General features: G+C 34.6%; 2 protein-coding genes across 4 annotated transcripts in view; one reads left to right on the top strand and one right to left on the bottom strand.

Annotated features, from left to right (window-relative positions):
* LOC136032275 (large ribosomal subunit protein mL66-like) overlaps positions 1-17932 on the bottom strand; it is a 414576-nt gene extending 396644 nt beyond the window's left edge. For both annotated transcript variants that reach the window (XM_065712544.1, XM_065712537.1), the window contains exons 1-2: positions 17777-17932; positions 5438-5589 (exon numbers count right to left, since the gene is read on the bottom strand). In XM_065712544.1, coding sequence (XP_065568616.1) covers positions 5438-5589; positions 17777-17888 — 264 coding nt within the window. In that variant the 5' untranslated portion in view covers positions 17889-17932. The remainder of the gene's footprint in view (positions 1-5437; positions 5590-17776) is intronic.
* Positions 17933-18054: 122 nt separating this feature from the next.
* LOC136032263 (uncharacterized) overlaps positions 18055-20642 on the top strand; it is a 46976-nt gene continuing 44388 nt past the window's right edge. Inside the window, exon 1 of one of the 2 annotated variants that reach the window (XM_065712524.1) lies at positions 18055-18207. In XM_065712524.1, the coding sequence (XP_065568596.1) occupies positions 18128-18207 (80 nt within the window). In that variant the 5' untranslated portion in view covers positions 18055-18127. The remainder of the gene's footprint in view (positions 18208-20642) is intronic. The other variant, XM_065712516.1, reaches the window with a different exon arrangement.

Below are 20642 nucleotides of genomic sequence, written 5' to 3'. Positions count from 1 at the left end.
TATATGTCACTTGGTAAATACCAAGTGCCATAAAAAGTAGGGATATACCAAGTAACGAATTAAACAAATAGTACTAGGAATAAAATACAAATAGTTACCAATGTATTAAAAAATAGACTACATTGCATGATGTATCCCAATAGTACCCACTGAAAGACATACCAGCAAATGGTTCTTTATCCCTGAATTTTTGTGGTTTACCTGTATATTTCCGTATGAAAATTGGGTTCACCAAAATCCGTCCAAAATTTACGAAGAATGTTCGTAAATACACGAAAGGTAGCACAAGATTCAGACTATCGATTTTGTTGATGTTGATTTTCGATTAGATTTCACAGACTCTGACTTTCTTTTGGAGAAAGACAGAAAATAACTTATAAATACTACTATAGTCAAACTTACCCCTTAAATTGGCAGAAGCAAACATACTACAAACAAATAGAACGATCACAGGCAGCGCAATAGCGCTGCCTAAGAGCGATTTGGGGACAATGTATCCTTTTTATTTTTTGGTTTTAGACCAGGGCACTTCATATCGAAGGAGTCGTAGTAGAAACTTCGAAAATGCCTCGTTTGATTGGAAATTGAAAGCGCTAGTACCCTTTTTAATAGTCGAAAGAGATTTGAGGGCAACAAACACCCCTTCCACGCCCACGATTTCCCCAAACACATCCAATCAAAATTTTGAGATTGCAATTTTGTTCAACGTAGTTGAAAAGTCCGGAAATTGTATCTTTGAGGATGAACCCTCTCCCCCAGAGCCTTCAGGGCAAGGTTATAAGTTATACCTTAGGGGCACGTGAATTTATATAAAAAGGGTGATGGTATAAACTTCGGAGGGGGCTCATTGGATTGGTAATCAGAAATTCTAGGGGCCTTTTTAAAACTCAGAGTGATCGGATGGTGGATACCCCCCACACACACCTTGTATTTTCCCGACCTGCAACTAATAGAAACTTTGAAATGGTCATTTGTTGTCGTAGAAACTCCAAAAAAGGCTCATTCGACTGGAAACTGAAGGAGTTAGTGCTCATTTTAATTGTCAAAAGTGATGGGAGGGGAACAAATCCCCCTCACACGTCCACCATTTCCACACACATCCAATCAAAATTTTTAGATAGCTATTTTGTTCAATGTAGTTAAAAGGTTCGAAAAATATATTTTTGAGGATGAGAGCCCCACCCCCTCGCCGCCCTCGGGGCAAGAGTTGTAAGTTATGCCCTAGGGGCACATAAGGTTTTTATAGAAAGGTGGTCGAATAGACTTTGGAGAGGCTCCCTGAATTGATAACCAGAATTTATAGTACCCTTTTTAAAATTCAAAGTGATCTAAGGGCCGGTCTGGAAATTATGTCTTCGAGGATGAAATCCCTACAGAGCCCTCAGTGCAAGGGTCATAAGTTATGGCCAAAGGGCATATGAGGTTTCTATGGAAAAGGTGTTCGTATAAACTTCGGAGGGGGAAAATTTGATTGGAAATCAGATGTTCCAGTTTCCATTTTAAGAGTCAAAGTGATCGGGGGCAGCCGCCTCTCCCTTATGTTTTATTTTCCACAATGTCTTTAGGGTGGACACTTTAGGGTATATAAGGTTTTTATGGAACGGCTAGTTCTATAAATTTTGGATCTGATGGAGCTTATTTAATTAGAATTCAGAAGTTTTAGTGCCCTTTTTAAGAGTCAAAAGTGAATAGAGGGACGCCAGTTCCTCCAAGACTATGATTCCCCAAAACATATCCGATCAAAATTTTAAGAGAGCTATTTTGTTCAGAATTATTGAAAGGTCCAGTATTAGGGATGTCAACCTCACCACAGTCCTTAGGATAAGGGCTGCTAGTTAGGCAATTCGTTCATTGTTTACACATAGCATATGTTATTGAGAAAGGAATGCATGTTTGAACTTTACTTTCCATGAAGACGAAGGGTATTCAGGTGAGCCCTTCAAAATATGTTGAGGGGAGTGTTGAATTAAATTAAAACACATACGGATTGTCAAAGGGGTACAACGCAAGAACAACTGAGTATATTAATTTGGAAAATTCAGGAATGATAGGGGAGATGATCAAAAAAGCAATATTTGCATGACATCAATACTACTACAACTACCATCACTACTACTACCACACTACTCCATTTACAATATTAAGGGGAAATTTGAACTAAATCAAAAGACATTATGTGCATGCACAGTGTCAAAATAGCGTATTTCAAGAGTTAATTTGGGTATTAAGTTGAAACTTTCAGAGAATACTTAAAGGGGAAGATCATCTCGCCAAAAGATAATATGTGCACACTACTGCTGATACTACTGTTACTGCTACATTTACAACTGCTACTTCTATTACAACTACCTGTAGGGCTAAGAACATTGAGATGAAAATTTCAAGAAGTATATGAGCACACAGGTTATCAAAAGGACACATCAGCAATGTCATAGAAATGACTAATTGTATCAAGTTGAAACTTCCAGGGCTTGATGAGAGGGATGTTCAACTGATCAAAAAGCAACAGATTAATACTGCTGCTGCTAGTAGTACTACTGCTATTAAATACTCTTACTAGTAATATCAATGCTACTACTGTGACTACTATTACAACTATGCCTAAGAGCATGAAGGTCAAATTTTCAAGAAATTTGAGTGGGGAAAATGAACTGAATTAGAACAAGCTCTCTGTATGCAGGTTGTCAAAAGGATGCAACAGCAATATCTTATGAACAGTTTGGTGCGTGAAGTTGAAACTAACAGGGCTTGTTGTGAGAGATGTTGACCTAACCAAAAGACAATATTTGCATCCTAATGCAACTGCTTCTATTCAAACTACTGCTACTGTCACTAAAGTTTTAGCTACTACAATTAATTCTACTGCTACTACTACTACTACTGCTATTAAAACTAAGGATTTTAAGGCGAAAATTTTGAGATATATAGAAATTGTATGGAAATAAATCGAAATAATCTATGCCCACACAGGTTATCAAGTGAACGCTTCAGAAATGGTTGAGGGTCTGTATGAAGCTGAAACTTTCAGCTTGTGTTGAAGGGGATATTAAAGACACCAAAGGTGCTATGTGCACACTGCTACTAATGTTGATACAACTATTGCTACTGCGCAAGCTAAGGGTAGTAAGATGAAGCTTTTAAGGAACATTTAGGTGGATATTGAACAAAATAAAAAAAAAAACTATGAGCATGTGGGCTTTCAGAAAGGGGACAAAGCAATATTTGAAAAACAACTTATATTATTAATTTAGATCTTTAAGGGTAAGTTTCGGGGAATTTTGAACTAGCCAGAAGGCACAATATGCATACTTATAATACTACTACTACTACAGTTAATGAAAATAATGACACTAAAGGTATTAAGATGATACCTTCAGGGAACGTTTAGGAGTTTCAATTGAAGAAAAACTGTATACATGCAGGTTTTCAAAAGGGCATATAAGGAATATCATAGGCAGCACCACTATATAATAGCTAAAAATATCATTGAATCTTTTAAAGGAGTTAATTCAATTCAAAATTAAAAGTTCTGGTACCCTTTTTGAGAGTAACAAGAGATTGGAGGGCAAGCAGCTCTTCTTTCGATCCCATTCATTTTCTAAACACATCAAGTCAAAATGTTGAGACAACCACTTTGTTCAGCAGAATAGAACGACAAGCAACTATATTTTCAGGGTCAACCCCCAACAATTATGTAATTGGCCCATTATGCTTTAAAACTAAATATTGCTTTAAAATAAACCAAAAGTCTTATGTTTATGGTTGCCAATAAGATACCCCAGCAATATATCGAGAACAATAGGGGGTATTAAGTTGAAACTTTTGGGAATACTACTATTACTCCCTCTGCTCTTTCAATTTAAATAAATAAAAAGAGTGTAAGTGTATCCAAGTTGTCAAAGAGCATAGATAGAATCTTTTGGGAATGATATTAGGTTTTATTTTTAAGGTGAACTTCAGAAACTATAACATGAAGTTAAAAAGTACTGTTTATGTTAGGATTAAGAATTATTAAAAAACAAATGAAAGTTCTTAAGCCGAACTGGCCAGACATGACAATAAACAATCAAGAGAGATAAAACTCTACAAAAAGAAAACTTAATTTTACACAATCACCGGGGGACAAGATTACCCAATAGACCAAAAAGAGTTGCTTCAATGTTAGCTTACAAGAGGATTATTTCGCAACAGAATAATTAACTAAGTTTCAATTTTCATAAATTTTTCCTCAGTTGCTCTTTGATTCTCATTGAAGTAACTCGCATAGCTGCTTTTCCCTACGTGGATAAGTAGCAACAATTGTATTTATTATATTTGGTGGTGGTTTTTATTTGTTTTTAGATTAGTTTTCTTTTAATTTTCTATCTTGTGCTGAAGACGCCTTGTTTTATACAGGCGAAATATCCGCGTTGTTTTAGTCTTTTAATTCTACTGGCCGTCGTCTCGTTTTAAGTTTTCTTTTTGTAGAGTTTTATCTCTCTTGATTGTTTATTATTAAAAAACAAACAGAAATTAATTTAAAAAACTTTTTCCATAAAACAAGTTTTTTAAAGACAAGTAAAGAGCTTCTTTAAGCCAAGAATGAGGAAACATAAAGTTAAATAATCTTCGAAGTGTATAACTACCACATATCACCATCAATAAATATATGAAACTCAAAACGAACTTGTCTTTCTTTTATAAATATAAATTATCAAAACCTTAAGTAGTAAATATAAGTATAAGCCAGCTAAACTGACAATCCACTGTCATTTGTTTTTTGTTTTTTTTTTAGTAAAGCGCAAATTGTGTTCTGGTCTTGAGAAGGCATGGGGGTTATCAGCCCTACTCATGCAAATATTTGCTTGTTTTGAGTTTGACTTGGCTATTTATTGTAATTTCTCTTCGTTTTGAGTTTCTTTTATATGTTGATAGTGATTTGTGGCAGTTTTATGCTTCGAAGATTATTTGACTTTATTTTTGCTCATTCTTGGCCTAATGGAGCTCTTCACTTTTCTTTGAAAAAGTTGTTTTGTGGGAAAAGCTTTTGAAATTAATATAGAATAGATTAGCCTATTGATAAAAGTACACAATTAAGTTTGTAAGTAAGCACCCCCCCCCAAAAAAAATGGAAAGACTCACACTCTCCTTCTGGGATATACTGGGATAAGAATCCAAAATAATATTGCAAAAACAAAACATTAGAGCAAAAATAAATGTAGGACGGTAATGACTCAACTTTAAATTAACTCTCTATTTTTGCTTTAGGTTACATATTTCTTACGTACTTTAGGCTAATAAATGCTTCTTTACATGATTAATAGCGTATGACCAATTGTTGATAGAGGACAAGAAAAATAAATTCAGGTTTAATAGTTTTAAGCCTCAACATGTTTCTTGGGATGATGACAGCCAAAATACTGAGCTCAAATGTTTAAAAACCTAAATAAAAACTTACAGTGTGCATGACAGGTATTCCAATTCTGCACAGAGGACATGCTCCACAGTTTTCTGAATGGATAGCTGTTTGTGGTAGTAGATTATTCACTCGATCAGAATCATAATAAGTTGCTTTAATAACAATTTTATTTTCTTTTTCTTCTTGTTCAACTGCAATTTAAATCACTCAGTTATTTTTACCCAATAAAACTAGCACACAACACTTTAACAAAAAGGACAGGAAGAAGACTAACCTATGAAGAATCAGAATATATTCGGATTTAATAATGTCAAAACAGAACAGGGTATAGTTTTTGTTTAACTAAATAATGACATAAAATTTGAATCAAATTTCATTTATCCAGAGTTTTGTGGCTAGAATTTGAAGTTTTATGGCTAGAAATTAGAAATAGGAAAAAAGCTAGGATTTGGGAGGCGGAGAGCAATCTCTTTCAACTGTAAAATTAGAAGACAAAAAGAAAATTTTTATTGAGTGTATGCATTGGAGCAAAGAAAATCATCAAAAATATAAGTTACTGTTTTCAGTTAATATGTTTCAAACAATATAGCCTATAACTCAACTTAAGGTTCAGTTGCATATGTCTAAGCCAACTATTTATGGCTTCACAAGAAATCGTAATGGCAAATACAATATCCCAGGAAATTCTTTGGAAGACGCCACAACCATTAATCTTCACCAAAATAAAATTTAAGCCACAGGTAAATCCATAGCTAAAATACCAGAGGAAGAAATCTGAGCACATTTGGAAAGGTGGAGGTGAGGACTTGGAAATATGTTCCAAAGCTTCAATTTTTGTTTTAGATCATTATTTGAAACTTTCAAAACCCTCTTCACATACAATTTCTTTCAACAGCCAGAAAGTGGCAAAACGCTGGAGATTGAAACTTGAAAGGCTCTCTTGGTTGTGGATTACTTTCCAGTGCCTTTATTTGTCTTATGGATAATTTGCAAAAAAATACTTGTTTACTCACTGCAGGTATGAGTTTTCAAAAAGTAGTCAACAGTTGCAAAGAATCTAGATTCTGAAAAAGTTTCTTGACCACAGATCATTCTTTAAAGTTTCATTGATACTATAGAATAGTATCTTTGATTTTTGTAATGTCAACGGCCTTCAGTTTTTATCTTAACATTCCTCTCTTTGGAACAAACAGTCGACACATCATGAAAATGTATATGCTCAACCTCTGGACTGGTGAATTGGAATAAGAGACTGTTGGTCCACAAGGACTGTTGAATTGGAATAAGAGGTTTTTTCAAAGCACTAAGAAACTTTAATGTAACAAACCAGGGATGAAAAAGGAGCAGCCCCTTTCCCCTTATATATTGAAAAATTTCTGTTCGTTTTATATTTTAAGGCTGCTCCTTACTTTCAGTTGAAAAAAAACTTGCTTTTTATTTAATTTTAAACAAAAAAGAGTAAGCCAGAGGCTTGTCTTACAAAAATAACAGAATGATATAGGCAAAAAAAAGTAAAACACGGTATTACAGCCCCATAGGCATAACAACATAAAAAATATTAAAAAAAGTTAATGATATTCCCCACATCTTGCTTGAAATGCAATTTAAAGTACAAACAACGCAGATAATCAACAAGAATTGGCTATCAGGATAATGACTGGTATGATAAAAATGTTATAGTTCCATACAACAAGTTTTTTTTCTGAAGATGAAGATTTAATTCCATTTCTTATTAAATAAATTTACCATCCCCAACAACCACCAGTTTACCAAACATTATCTCAATCATCACAGCATTTTCAAAGAACCTTTTGGGTTTGTTTCAGAGCCTTTTGGGTTTTGTTTCATAGTTCTGTTGCTGATTAAATATTGATTGTGAATTGAGTGCAATTTTTGAGCTGTTAAAACGCGCTACAACATGTTTTGGATTACCGAATCACAATCTTAAAAGCTGATAAATGGAAGATTTCGAAAAAATAAGATGTGTTTTGTATTTAGTAAACCCTGGAAAGTAGTTACCTATTGCCTACATGATAAAAAGAGTGCTTATTACCATATAGAATGAGTCAAAGATTAAAAAATATATTCTGCAATCTATCTAGGAGTATGCATGCAATCTATAATGATAATAAATAAGTTATTTAAACCCTCTTTACATACATAAAATGCACTTGGAGGAGTCCAAAAATACAGTAAAATAACATATAATGGAAACAATAAACAAGAAAAAAATCAAAAAAACATCTCAGCTACTTTCGCAACACAATTAAGTGGAAAGTCGACAATGTTTTATCGACGCTTGTGGAACACATCCACAAGCTGGTCTATTTATGAGGAAATATCTAAAATACCATATCTACTCGAAATGTACCAGTTGTGAGTCAAGAGTGGCAACTGCAGAAAATATTTACAACAAGCTCCAAGAGCTCATATGGCATTTGTGACAAGGTCGGAACCTAAAATTAGACTCGGTACTAGAGTTATCAAATTTGCGGCTCATCCAGAAGCACTGAACTTGCAAAAGCACTAGAAATCTCCCCCAAAGAGATCGGATCTGATCCGGTTATGTCAATCACGTATCTAGAACTTGTGCTTAATCTTCCCATCAAGTTTCATCCTGATTTCCCCACTCTACGCGTTTTCCAAGATTTCCAGTTTCCAAAATTTCTATTCCCCCCCAGTACCCCCTCCCCCAATGTCCTCGGATCCGATCCGAACTGAAAATAGAGCATCTGAGACATGAGATCTTTCTATATATAAGTTTCATTAAGATCCGATCACCCATTCATAAGATAAACATACATCAATTTTCACAGTTCCCCACCCTCCTACCAGATGGTCAAATTGGGGAAACGACTGTTATCAAATAAAATGTATATGTCCTTGACCAATTTTGTGCAGGTCCTTGAACAATTTTATGCAGGTCCCTGACGCCTACCAATTTTCATCGTCCTAGTACGCTCAGAAGCACCAGACTGGCCAAAGCACTGGAAATCCTCCCCTCCCAACTCTCCCGAGGAGAGCAGATACGGGTCAGTTATTTCAATCACGTATCTAGGACACGTGTTTATTCTTCCCACCAAGTTTCATCCCAATCTCTCCACTCTAAGCATTTTCCAATATTTCTGGTTTCCCCTCCAATTCCCCCCAACGTCAGCGGATCCGGTCGAGACTTAAAACAAGAGCTCTGAGACACAAGGTTTTCTAAATATCAAATTTCATTAAGATCCAATCACCCGTTTGTAGTTGAAAATACCTCCTTTTTTCTAATTTTTCTGAATTAACCATCCCTTTACCCCCCCCCCAGATGGTCGAAGCGGGAACGCAACTATTTCTTATTTAATCTGTTCTAGCTCCTGATACGCCTCCCAATACCTCCTGATACCCCTGATACGCCTGATACACCATTTAGAAATGGAGGAATATTTTTAGCAACAGTTCTGATAGGATTATCGAACGAGCTGGACTAAGCACAGAGCTTTGTTCACACCTTCCTGAACAGTGACGGATTTGCTCAGCTGGACACCTAGCTGCACCCATACCGATGCATTATCATACCAATTCCATAAGAGACGGCAGGGAAAAGAACAAGAGCTAAGAGCTCATATGGCACTTGTGACGAGGCAAGAAGAGCTATGAGCCAAGAGATCATATGGTATGAGCTCTAACTAAATTCTATGAATCAATAGATTGATTTAAAAAGGAAAATAAGAGGCTTAATGCTGGTCAGGATTTAAAATAAGAGCTCTGAGTCGCGATGTCCTTCGAAATATCAAAATTCATTAAGATCCGATCACCCACTTGTAAGTTATAAATACCTAATTTTCCTCTCACTTTAGCCCCCCAGATGGTCGAATCTGGGAAAACGACTTTATCAAGTCGATTTGTGCAACTCCCTGACACGCCTGCCAATTTGCATCGTCCTAGCATGTCCAGAAGCACCAAACTCGCCAAATCACTGAACAAATCCCCCAACTCCCCCAAAGAGAGCGAATCCAGTACGGGTCCGTTAATCACGTATCAAGGACATTTGCTTATTCTATCCAGCAAGCTTCATCCCGATTCCTCCGCTCTGAGTGCTTTCCAAGATTTCCCCCTCGAACTCCCCCTAATTTCAAAAGATCTGGTCGTGATTTTAAGTAAGAGCTCTGAGACATGAATTCCATCTAAATATCGAATTTCATTAAGATCCGATCACCTATTCGTAAAATAAAAATACCCCAATTTTCACATTTTCCGAGAATTCTGATTTCCCCCTCCAACTCCCCCCCCCCCAACGTCACAGGATCTGGTCTGAATTTAAAATTAGAGCTTTAAAGCACAATATCCTTCTAAATATCAAATTTCATCAAGATCTGGCCACCCTTTTGTAACTTACAAATACCTCAATTTTCAAAATTGCCCCCCCCCCAAAAAAAAAAAAACACCAAAGAGAGCAGATCAGGTCTGGTTATGTCAGTCACGTATGTTAGACAGGTTTTTATTCTTCCCATCCAGTTTCATCCTGATCTCACCACTTTAAGTATTTTCTAAGATTTCTGCCCCCCACTACCCCTCCCCCCAATTATGCTGGATTCGGTTGAGATTTAAAATAAGAGATCCGAGTTACGAGGTTCTTCTAAATATGAAGTTTCATGAAGATCCAATCACTCCTTCGTAAGTTAAAAATACGTCATTTATTCTAATTTTTCAGAATTAACCCCCCCCCCCAATAGAGCGGATCCGTTCCAATTATGTAAATCACGTATCGAGGACTTGTGTTTATTTTTCCAACCAAGTTTCATCCCGATCCCTCCAATCTAAGCATTTTCCATGATTTTAGGTTCCCCCCTCCCAACTCCCCCCAATGTCACCAGATCCGGTCGGGATTTAAAATAAGAGCTCTGAGACACGATATCCTTCTAAATATCAAATTTCATTGAGATCTGATCACCCATTCGTGATGTAAAAATACATCATTTTTCTAATTTTTCAGAATTAACCCCCCCCCCAACTACCCCAAAAGAGCGGATCCGTTCCAGTTATGTGAATCATGTATCTAGGACTTGTGCTCATTTTTCCCACCAAGTTTCATCCTGATCTCTCCACTCTAAGTGTTTTCCAAGTTTTAGGTTTCCCCGTCCCAACTCCCCCCAATGTCACCAGATCCGGTCGGGATTAAGAGCTCTGAGACACGATATCCTTCTAAATATCAAATTTCATTGAGATCCGATCACCCGTTCGTAAATTAAAAATACCTCATTTTTTCTAATTTTTCAGAATTAACCCTCCCCCCCCCCAATCCCCAAAGAGAGCAGATCCGTCCTGGTTATGTCAATTATGTATCTAGTACTTGTGCTTATTTTTCTCACCAAGTTTCATCCCGATTCCTCCCCTCTAAGTGTTTCCCAAGATTCTGGTTTCCCCCTCCCAACTCCCCCCAATGTCACTAGATCCGGTCAAGATTTAAAATAACAGCTCTGAGACATGATGTCCTTCCAAACATCAAATTTCATTAAGATCTGATGAACCATTCGTAAGTTAAAAATGCTTCAATTTTTCTATTTAATTCCGAATTAACGGGCCCCCACTCCTCTCCCTAGATGGTCAAATCGGGAAAATGACTATTTCTAATTTAATTTGGTCCGGTCCCTGATACGCCTGCCAAATTTCATTGCCCTAGCTTACCTGGAAGTGCCTAAAGTAGCAAAACCTTGATCAACAGACTGACACATCAACAGACCAACAGAATTTGTGATTGCTATATGTCACTTGGTTAATACCAAGTGCCATAAAAACTAAAAAAATAAAATAAAAGCACTAAAAAATAAAAAAAAAATCTAAAAAACAAAACTAAAAAAAAGAAAAAAACTAAAGAAAAAAAATAAAAAACTAAAAAAAAAAAAAAACTGAAAAAAATAATAAGAAAAAACTAAGCTCAATGGCAATCATTTGAAAAAACTTAAAAAAAACAGGTTTCAGTTCTTTTCCATTTTCTCTACCCCTCTATACTAATCAAGTATTATATAATACAATCTGTATTAACAGTTACAACAGTACATTGGCTTTGATGCTCTCTTTTGAATTTGAAGAATGTGATTTAAAGTCACTCTGCTGTAATCTATATATATATAAATCCTCCTGTGGTGGCGCAGTGGGTTTGACCTTAGCTTGGTAATACGGGACCCAGAGATCAAATCATGCTGCAGGAATGCACTGCAGGGCCGACGCAGGGACCTTAGTAGTCAAGAAGCGTCGTTGATCTGATACATACACACACACATACATATATATAGATATAAAAACATATTGTTTGTTTGTCTGTTACACTATTTACAATCTATTATAAAAAAAAAACTTAAAAAAAAAAAAGAAAACAAAAACATAAGAAAAAGAAAAACTAAAAAAATAAAAAAAAAACATAAAAGAGAAAAAATTAAAAATTAAAAAAAAGGAAAAAAATCTAAAAAAATAAAAATAAATAAACAAATAAAAAAAAATTTACATGAGAAACCCCTCCCACCGAACAGCGCCCCCATTGGGGGTGAGGTTTCACATGGAAAATTTTCAAGGAAGGGGGATTTCTGGCTTTGTTTGAAAGCAATCAGAAATTGAAGGCTTTTTCAAATGAAAGTATATTAAGGGCAAATTGTCAGGTGGAATCTTCTGCAAAAATTTTCCCATCTGAATTTTTGTCAGGGATAGAATTTTCCAGCAAGAGATTTGCATGGGGAGAACTCTCCAAGTACAATTATCTGGGGGGAGGGGTATTTTTTCTCATGAGAGGTGCTGGATTTTCTAGTATCATTTTGAAAAAACAATCTGAAATTAAATTTAAAAAATATTTAAAGTTTTTCAACTGAAAATAAGCAGTAGCATTAAAACCTAAAATGAATAGAAATCATCCTCTATATGAGTGAGGGGGCTGCCCCATCCTGTATACCTTGCTCTTTATGTTAAAGTTTGACTTTCTATCCTAATCTTTAAAAATGACTACTGAAGCATGAGGGCCATATAACTAGAATAAAATACTTTGTTAAAATACTGAAAATTAATTTTTTTAATTATAAGCATATTTTGATAATTGTTTTGCAGAAAGTTGGACCAAGAAAAAAAACGAGTAAATTATCGACCAATTTCAATTTTATAAGAATTTAGTAAAATCTTCAAAAAGGCTATACATTTCTGTCTCCTTACTTCTCTAAACTTAAAAAAAATTCATCATGATTTTCAATTTGGTTGCCAAATGAAGCACTCCACTGAACATGCCTGTATGACTCTTTTGAATTTTATACATTTTGCTTTAGATTCAAGATTAATTCTGGCTGTTGTATTCCTGAATATTCATAAGGCATTTGATTCCTTAACCCATGGAATTTTTCTATCAAAGATGTCTCATTCGGCATAAGGGGAAATGTATTTTCTTGGGTTCAGTCTTATTTAAATGATAGTTTCATTTCTGTTGATCCACTTTTTCATTTACCCTCACAACTGAGTTTTGGCATCCCCCAGGGATCAGTTTTGATTTATGTAATCAAAACTATGTAATATTTCTATGTAGTATTTTTATGTAATATTTACTGATTCTTATGTACTATTTTTGATTTATGTAAATGATCTTTTTTGTGAAGTAGAATTCAGAAAAATGTTGATATGCTTTAGACTTAGTCATCCTAGATCTTCCCTTCCCCATAGTGTCAGCTATAGTTTGCCTTTTTCTGATGTTCTTGTTTGTTTTGTATATGACAGCACGCTTGGCACTTTGGGAGATTGCAAATCAATGCTTTAATTAAATTTGGAAAATTTCTTTGATAGAGTAATCTGATGGCTTGATGCTAATTATCTTACCCCAAATTTTTCTAAGTCTAGTTTTTCTTTATTTTTTGTGTTTGGGTTTATGCGAAGTTGATTCACCAGCAAAATGGGATGGTTCACAGATATAAAGATCAATATATTCATTTTTTAGGCATTTTTGTTTGTTAACAGCTGTCTTTCAAGCATCACTCTCTCAAACACCATGTCTTTGAAGGATCACTCTCATAAACACCTTTTTTTAAGCTGAATACATATAGTATCTTTTCAATTAGTTTTACATACCTTTCAATATTTTCTAAAATTTACCTTAATACCCTTCAGCCTTCATACATCATACCTGAGCTTTTCAACCTCCCCCTTTACATCCCTGAAATTTTTAACTTAATGTATTCAGTTGTTCCTTAGTTATTGCTGCTAAGCCTTTCTAAAAACCAAATGTGGAGTGTGTGTTTTGTTGTGCTCAATTTATCTTTCAAAACCTATGGGGGGTTATTTCATACCCATAAACATGGATATTTTTATTTTTAGACCATTTTGAAGAAGATTGCTATTTTGAAATTTTGATGGAACTTTTTTTGGAGGGAGGGTAAGTAAAAAGATCATGGGAGTAGATTGGTAAAATTATAGCAGTTCATATAACTGGCTTACTAATACAGTTAACATAACACTTGATGCCTTTTTTTATGCTCTTTACAAATATAATAATTGATTCTACCTTAAATTCAAATTTAAGCACTTTTTTATGTACTACTACTACTACTACTAATAACTCACTGCAGCACCAAGCCGCCTGAGGCCAACACAGCTACGCACGCTCCTCCTCCAACCTAATCTATTTAAAGCCTCCCTCTTTACACCCTCCCAGGAAGTTCCCATTTCCTTTAAATCCTTATTTATGACATCCTCCCAACCCAGACAAGGACGACCTGCTTTCCATGTAGCCCCAGACGGTTGGCCAAAAAGGACAATCTTCGGTAATCTGTCATCCTTCATCCGTAGAACGTGGCCTAGCCATCTCAACCTTTCTTTCATTATAGCCCCAGAAAGCGGGATTGAACCACACTTTTCGTACAACCTACTGTTTGAAATACGGTCAGTCAGCCGGGTACCCAGAACAATCCGTAGGCAATTTCTCTGGAAAACATCTAGTAAATTTTCATCTGCTTTTTGGAGTGTCCATGCTTCAGAGCCATATTTGACCACTGTCATCACTGTAGCTTCCAATATTCTAATCTTGGTTTGTAGGCTTATCTTTCTATTCTTCCAAACTTTTTTTAACTGTGAAAAAACACCCTGAGCTTTAGCTATTCTACTTTTAACATCTTCACTGCTCCCACCATCTTTACTAATAATACTACCAAGGTAACTGAAGCTCCCAACCAGATCAATCTTTTCGTTACCTAAGGTCACCTGTTCATCTTCACTTATTCCTAACCTTAGTGACTTAGTCTTCTTAACATTAATTTTCAAGCCTATTTTAGCACCCTGAACTCGTAAAACCTCTAAAAATTCATTCATTTTGCTCACACTTTCATCTAATATGCTTAAATCATCAGCATAATCTAAGTCCAGGAGCGTTCTTCCTCCCCATTTGATTCCATGGTCTCCAATTGCCTTTCCTGTGCTCCTTAAGACGAAGTCCATCAAAATGATCCATATAAAGGGGGATAGAACACAACCCTGCTTAACTCCTGATTTAATACAAAACCAGTTGCTAACCTCATTTCCTACCTTAACCGCAGCAGTATTATTCTCATACATAGCGCAAATCACTTTAATGTATTTTTCTGGTATACCATATAACAATAAGACCTTTGTTAACGCTGTTCTATCAACAGAATCGAAAGCTTGCTCATAATCGATAAAACTAAGGACCAAAGGTGTTTGACAACGAAGGGACTTCTCAATTATTAACCTAAGAGTGAAAACATGGTCGACACATCCTCTACCTTTTCTAAAACCGCATTGTTCTTCCCTTAAAACTTTGTCTACCGCATGTCTCAGTCTAAAAAGTATCATATTACTCAGTAATTTGCTACCTACAGAGACCAGACTAATGCCTCGATAATTCCGACATTCACTCTTGTCACCTTTCTTATACAGTGGTTTAATTAAGGTTTTCCTAAAATCATTGGGTACTTCCCCTTTTTCAAAAATCATGTTCATAATCTTCAGTAGCTTATTCCTAACCTCAGAGCCACCATATTTAAGGAACTCATTAATCATACTATCAGCACCTGGGGCCTTATTATTTTTTAATCCTTCTAGTACTGTCGCTAATTCTTCCTCACTAAACAAATCTTCCTTCACATCCAAGGTATCACAAACTTTTTCATTTTCATCTATATCTTTTCCTGCAACTGTATCTCGGTTTAGCACATTCTCAAAATGTTCCACCCATCTTTCTTTAACTTTTTCCTTATCACTAATTGTGACCCCATTTCTATCTTTAACTGGAACTAGTCCGGATCGGCTACTCCCTTTCAATTTATTAACATGCCAGTATAATATTTTACTATTATGCCGTCTAGCCGCATCTTCCAGATCCTCAGCAATTTTATCCATCGCCTCCATTTCACATCTCCTTAGTTCATATTTTAATGCTTTCTCCACTTTCTTTACATTCCTTTTGTTTTCATACGACCTATCGCTCAGATAATTCTTATACAAACCCCTTCTACTCTCTATTAAACCTAAAGCTTTTTCACTAATATTCCTAGTTGCTGTCTTAGCACTCTTCCCTAGGACACCATCAGCAACTTCACAAATTGTTTTTCTGAAATTATTCCATCCATCTTCCACATTGTCAAATTTTAAACCCTCAAGTTTAGTACTCGACTGTTCCTTGAATTTTTTTCTCAAATTTTCATCCTGAAGTCTACCAACATCATAACTTCCCGGGAGGGAGTTACTCTTCCAAAATTTCAGCTTTAAATTAACCTTAGACACTACTAGATGGTGATCTTTACTTTTAACATCAATAACAGCACTCCTATACACCCTAGTATCTTGTATTGATCCTGCTAGTCTTCTGTTTACAATAACATAATCAATAAGGTTTGCTGTCTTACCATCACATGAATACCATGTCAACTTATGGGCCATTTTGTGACCAAACACCATATTGGTTATAACTAGGTTGTTATACCTACAAAATTGCAAAAGTCTTTAGCCATTACTGTTTTCTTTTCCTACACCAAATTTACCTAGGCTAGGATACCATCTATCCCTATTTCTACCAACCTGGGCATTAAAATCTCCTAGCAAAAACACCATATTTCTACCTGGTACCCTGTCTATTTGCTCCTGTAACTGTAACCTAACCTTATTGTAAATAGTTTTAACACTGAGAAAATATTTTGTGGAAAACAAGTGATAAGTCATACTTTTATTAAAATTCATCATTTTTAAGAGCTCAAAAAGTGCTTGAATTTGAATTTGTGGCAGAAGCAATTATTATATTTGCAAAGAATATAAAAAAATGCATCAAGTGGTATGTTTGATTTATTGGTAATTCAGTTATATGAATTGTCATATTTTTTTTTAATTTGTCATTTTTAAGAGATCAAAAAGTGCTTAAATCTCAGTTTAAGGTAAAAGCAATTATTATATTCATAAAGAGCATAAAAAAAGGCATCAAGTGGTATATTCACATTATAGGAAAGCCAATTGTATGAACTGCTATAATTTCACAAGTAGGCCTAGATTAACAGTTCTCTGTCCACTTTTTGACATTCTCCTCAACATATTCTGAAAGTTACAACTTCATATCCAACACCATTTATAAAATATTGCTGATCCATCTTTTTGATGAACTGGATAGACATAGTGGCTTTTAATTTAGCATATATATCTCTCAACATTCTCCAAAGTTTCATCTAAAATGCCCTCAGCTTTTTCTAGCATATTGATTATGACTACATAATGACTGGCTTGGCTCTTTCTTCCTTTCTTGAAGATGTTCTTGATGTGGGTCTGCTTATATTCACTTGGGAGCAATTCAGGAGTAAATAACATCCCAAATATTACTGCTGCTGGCTTAGCAATTTGTTTAGCTGATCCTTGTATTTATTTTTACTGCAAGTGTTTTTGCTTGGGACTGTAGGCTAATATATGGGACTGAATTATTGCTATGTGACTGTAATATCTATGCTTATACTGTATTATTTTTTGCCATTTTTCTAACAAGACAAGCCTAAGCCTGTTTGATATCTAAAAAAAAATGAAAAAAAAGAGGGAAAATCCAAATTTTGGTAAAAGGAGGGAGATAAGATTTCTGAAAAGAGAGAATTTCCTTTAGAAAAGGATATCTTCTATAAAAGGAGGATGTCTCATAACCCTAGGTGTAGTCTAGGACTAAGATATAGGCTATGGGCCTCATAAGGCAAGGGGAGTGGGAAAATTTTGTGCAGGTAACAATTTACATCTTATAAAAGAATGTTTCAAGGTACACCAAATGTTTTTATCTCAATTAGCCTATAAAAAATTAGTCAAGAAAGCCACAAGTTACCAGTCTATCTAAGTTAACCTAGTCTACAGCAAACTATTAGCTTTTCATGCCAAATTACTTAAATAATATTTTACTTTTCTTCAAATATGAGATTTGTGAGCTTTGAACAGCTCTTGACTGAGCAATTGAGCATTGAAATACTTTTGGTATAAGCTTAGACGTAAAAGGAAAAATTTTTGAGCACATGTTTTTAATTTAAAAAGCTTGCCTCATTTCGGCGTTAAGAAATACAATATTATCTGTCAAAATTAACAAAAATTATTAGTTTCAACATAAAACAAATAATTAAATTAGTTCTTTGTTTTTTGGCATTTTTTTATTGGCAAATGTTATTAAGATGTTATGCTTATTTTTGTCGTTTATAGCAAAAAGTTGCTGTTTACATGCTAGAATTTATTTAAATATTCTTAATTTATTTATATCTGATGGCTGACCCAATTTCTAAATTATCTCGGCAAGATCTTGTTGCTTTACTGGAGAAACAACAGAGAATATTGAAAAACAAGTAAGAAAAGTTTATTTCAATGATATTGAAAAATTCCGATTTTGTTCCAATAATATTGGAAAATTCCAGTTTTGTTGGTTGACAGGCTATTTTTTTCCCTATGTCTTGGCTATACTAATATTTTGTAACCCTACATTCTCCACAGGCTAGGTAATGAAAATTGAGATTTAAGAGGTGAATTTACAGGAGCTTGAATAATCTTTGGGTCCCCATAATCAAATCTTGCAAAAGTAGATTTTCTGGCCAAATGAGGTGCAAGAAAATTCATTTAAGGATTTAACATCTTAAGACTTTGATTCCTACTGAAATAAAAGGGATTGCATTCTCAAAACTAAAGATAATGAAAAAGATATTGAAAAATGAAAATAAATATAAGTATTTTTCTTTATTCAGACCTGTATAGATCCATCACATAGGCCATGTGACATACCAAGCTCTAGAAATAAGAAAAGGTAAACTGAGTAATGGTAAAATTCTAGTCTACCTACTTTTTGCAGTACATATATGACAGTTCATATTATTGACTTACCAATAATGTGAATATACAACTTGATGCCTTTTTTGGTAGAATTCTAGTTAATTGACTTCTTGCTATCTCAGTAAAAGTTTAGGTTAGGAAAATGAAACTTTCAGGGATGGGTCTACAGGCTAAAGTATGTCCCAGGAAGGTATTTTAAAGTACTAACCTCCACTCCTTCTCCCTCTAGAGGGCCCTTAAATTTGCCTACATGACAGGTCTACACCTATTGAAATTTTGACAAAATAACATTTTACCTTTATTTTCAGTTACTAGTTGCTTTTTCTCTGCCTTTAGTTCTTAAAATACAATTCCTGTCATTTGAGTAGAATTTTGAGCCACATCAATGTTTTCTTTCAAAATTTAGGAAATGTATTTGCATATCTTTGAAACCTTAAAAAAATGGAATTCAGCTGAGTTATGAAGTTGAAAACAACTTTGTTGTACTTCAATTAAGCAGAAGATCTATTTTGCAAGGTTTCACTTTTATTTCACTCATATTTTTAAAGGTCATCAAAGGTCAGAGCCCTCTAGAGGGAGAAGGAGTAGAGGTAGTTGCTTCAAAATACCTTCCTGGGACATACTTTAGTCTGTAGATTCATCCCTGAAAGTTTCATTTTCCTAACCTAAACCCTTTCCAAGATAGCAATAGTCAATTAATCTGAGATAGTCAATTAACTAGAATTTTACCCCTTTTAATGTTCTTTACAAATATAATTGCTTCTATTGCAAATTCAAATTTAAGCACTTTTGATGTAAACCAACCTTATTACAAATAATTTTGGTGCTGAGAAAATGTAGGCCTAGTAGCCTAGGCTATTATTTTGTCAGAAATAACAAAGAAAACAGCACTGAGAAAATGTAGTTTTATTTTGTCAGGAAATGACTGATAACTCATACTTTAATTGAAAATTTGTCATTTTTAAGAGCTCATAAAATGCTTAAATTTTAATTTGTAATAAAAGTGATTATTATATTTATAGAAAGTGTCAAAAAGGGCATCAAGTGGTATGTTCACTTTTTGATTGAGTCAGTAATATGAGCTGTCATAAACTTACCCTTTTTTCTATCTTGGTAATGGATTAAGTTAGGAAAATGAAGCTCTGAGGGATTGGTCTACAGACTAAAGTAGGCTAAAAGATCACTTTTCTTTGGCATTCTAACAAAATAGAGATGAGTTTTCAGAGTGCCCCTATTTTACTACAGCATGACTTAGCCTAATACAAGTGTAGTAACAAGATCCCTGCCTTTTTGGTGAAATAAATCATTCAATGAAAGAATATTTATACAGAAATGGCCTATTCAAGCTTATTGGAAATGTTCTTAAAGAATTTTTATTTTTTACTTTTATGTCTAAGCTTATAGGCTACCCAAAGTATTTCAATGCTTAATTGCTTGGTCAAGAGTTGTTCAAAGTTCACCAGTCTCATATTTGAAGAAAAGTAAAATATCATTTAAGTAATTTTGCATGAACAGCTAATAGTTTGCTGTAGATTAGGTTAACTTAGATATACAGGTAACTTGTGGCTTTCTTGACTAAATCTTTATAGGCTAATTAAGATAAAAAAAAATTGGTGCACCTTAAAACATTCTTTTCTAAGAAGTAAATTGTTATCTGCACAAAATTTCCCTACTCCCCTTGCCTTATGAGGCCCATAGCCTATATCTTAACCCTAGACTACACCAAGGGTTATGAGACATCTTCCTTTTATAGAAGATATCCTCTTCCTAAAGGAAATTTCCTCTTTTTGAACATCTTACCTCTCTCCTTTTACCAAAATTTGGATTTTCCCTCTTTTTTCAGTTTTTTTTCTAGATATCAGATAGGCTTTGGCTTGTCTTGTTATAAAAATGGTAAAAAATAATACAACATAAATATAGATATTACAGTCCCATAGCAACACTTCAGTCCCATATA

The sequence above is a fragment of the Artemia franciscana genome, chromosome 1, assembly GCF_032884065.1.
Source record: "Artemia franciscana chromosome 1, ASM3288406v1, whole genome shotgun sequence".
Lineage (NCBI taxonomy): Eukaryota > Metazoa > Arthropoda > Branchiopoda > Anostraca > Artemiidae > Artemia > Artemia franciscana.
The sequence above is the reverse complement of the archived record's forward strand: the minus strand, read 5'-3'. Positions and strand labels throughout refer to the sequence as shown.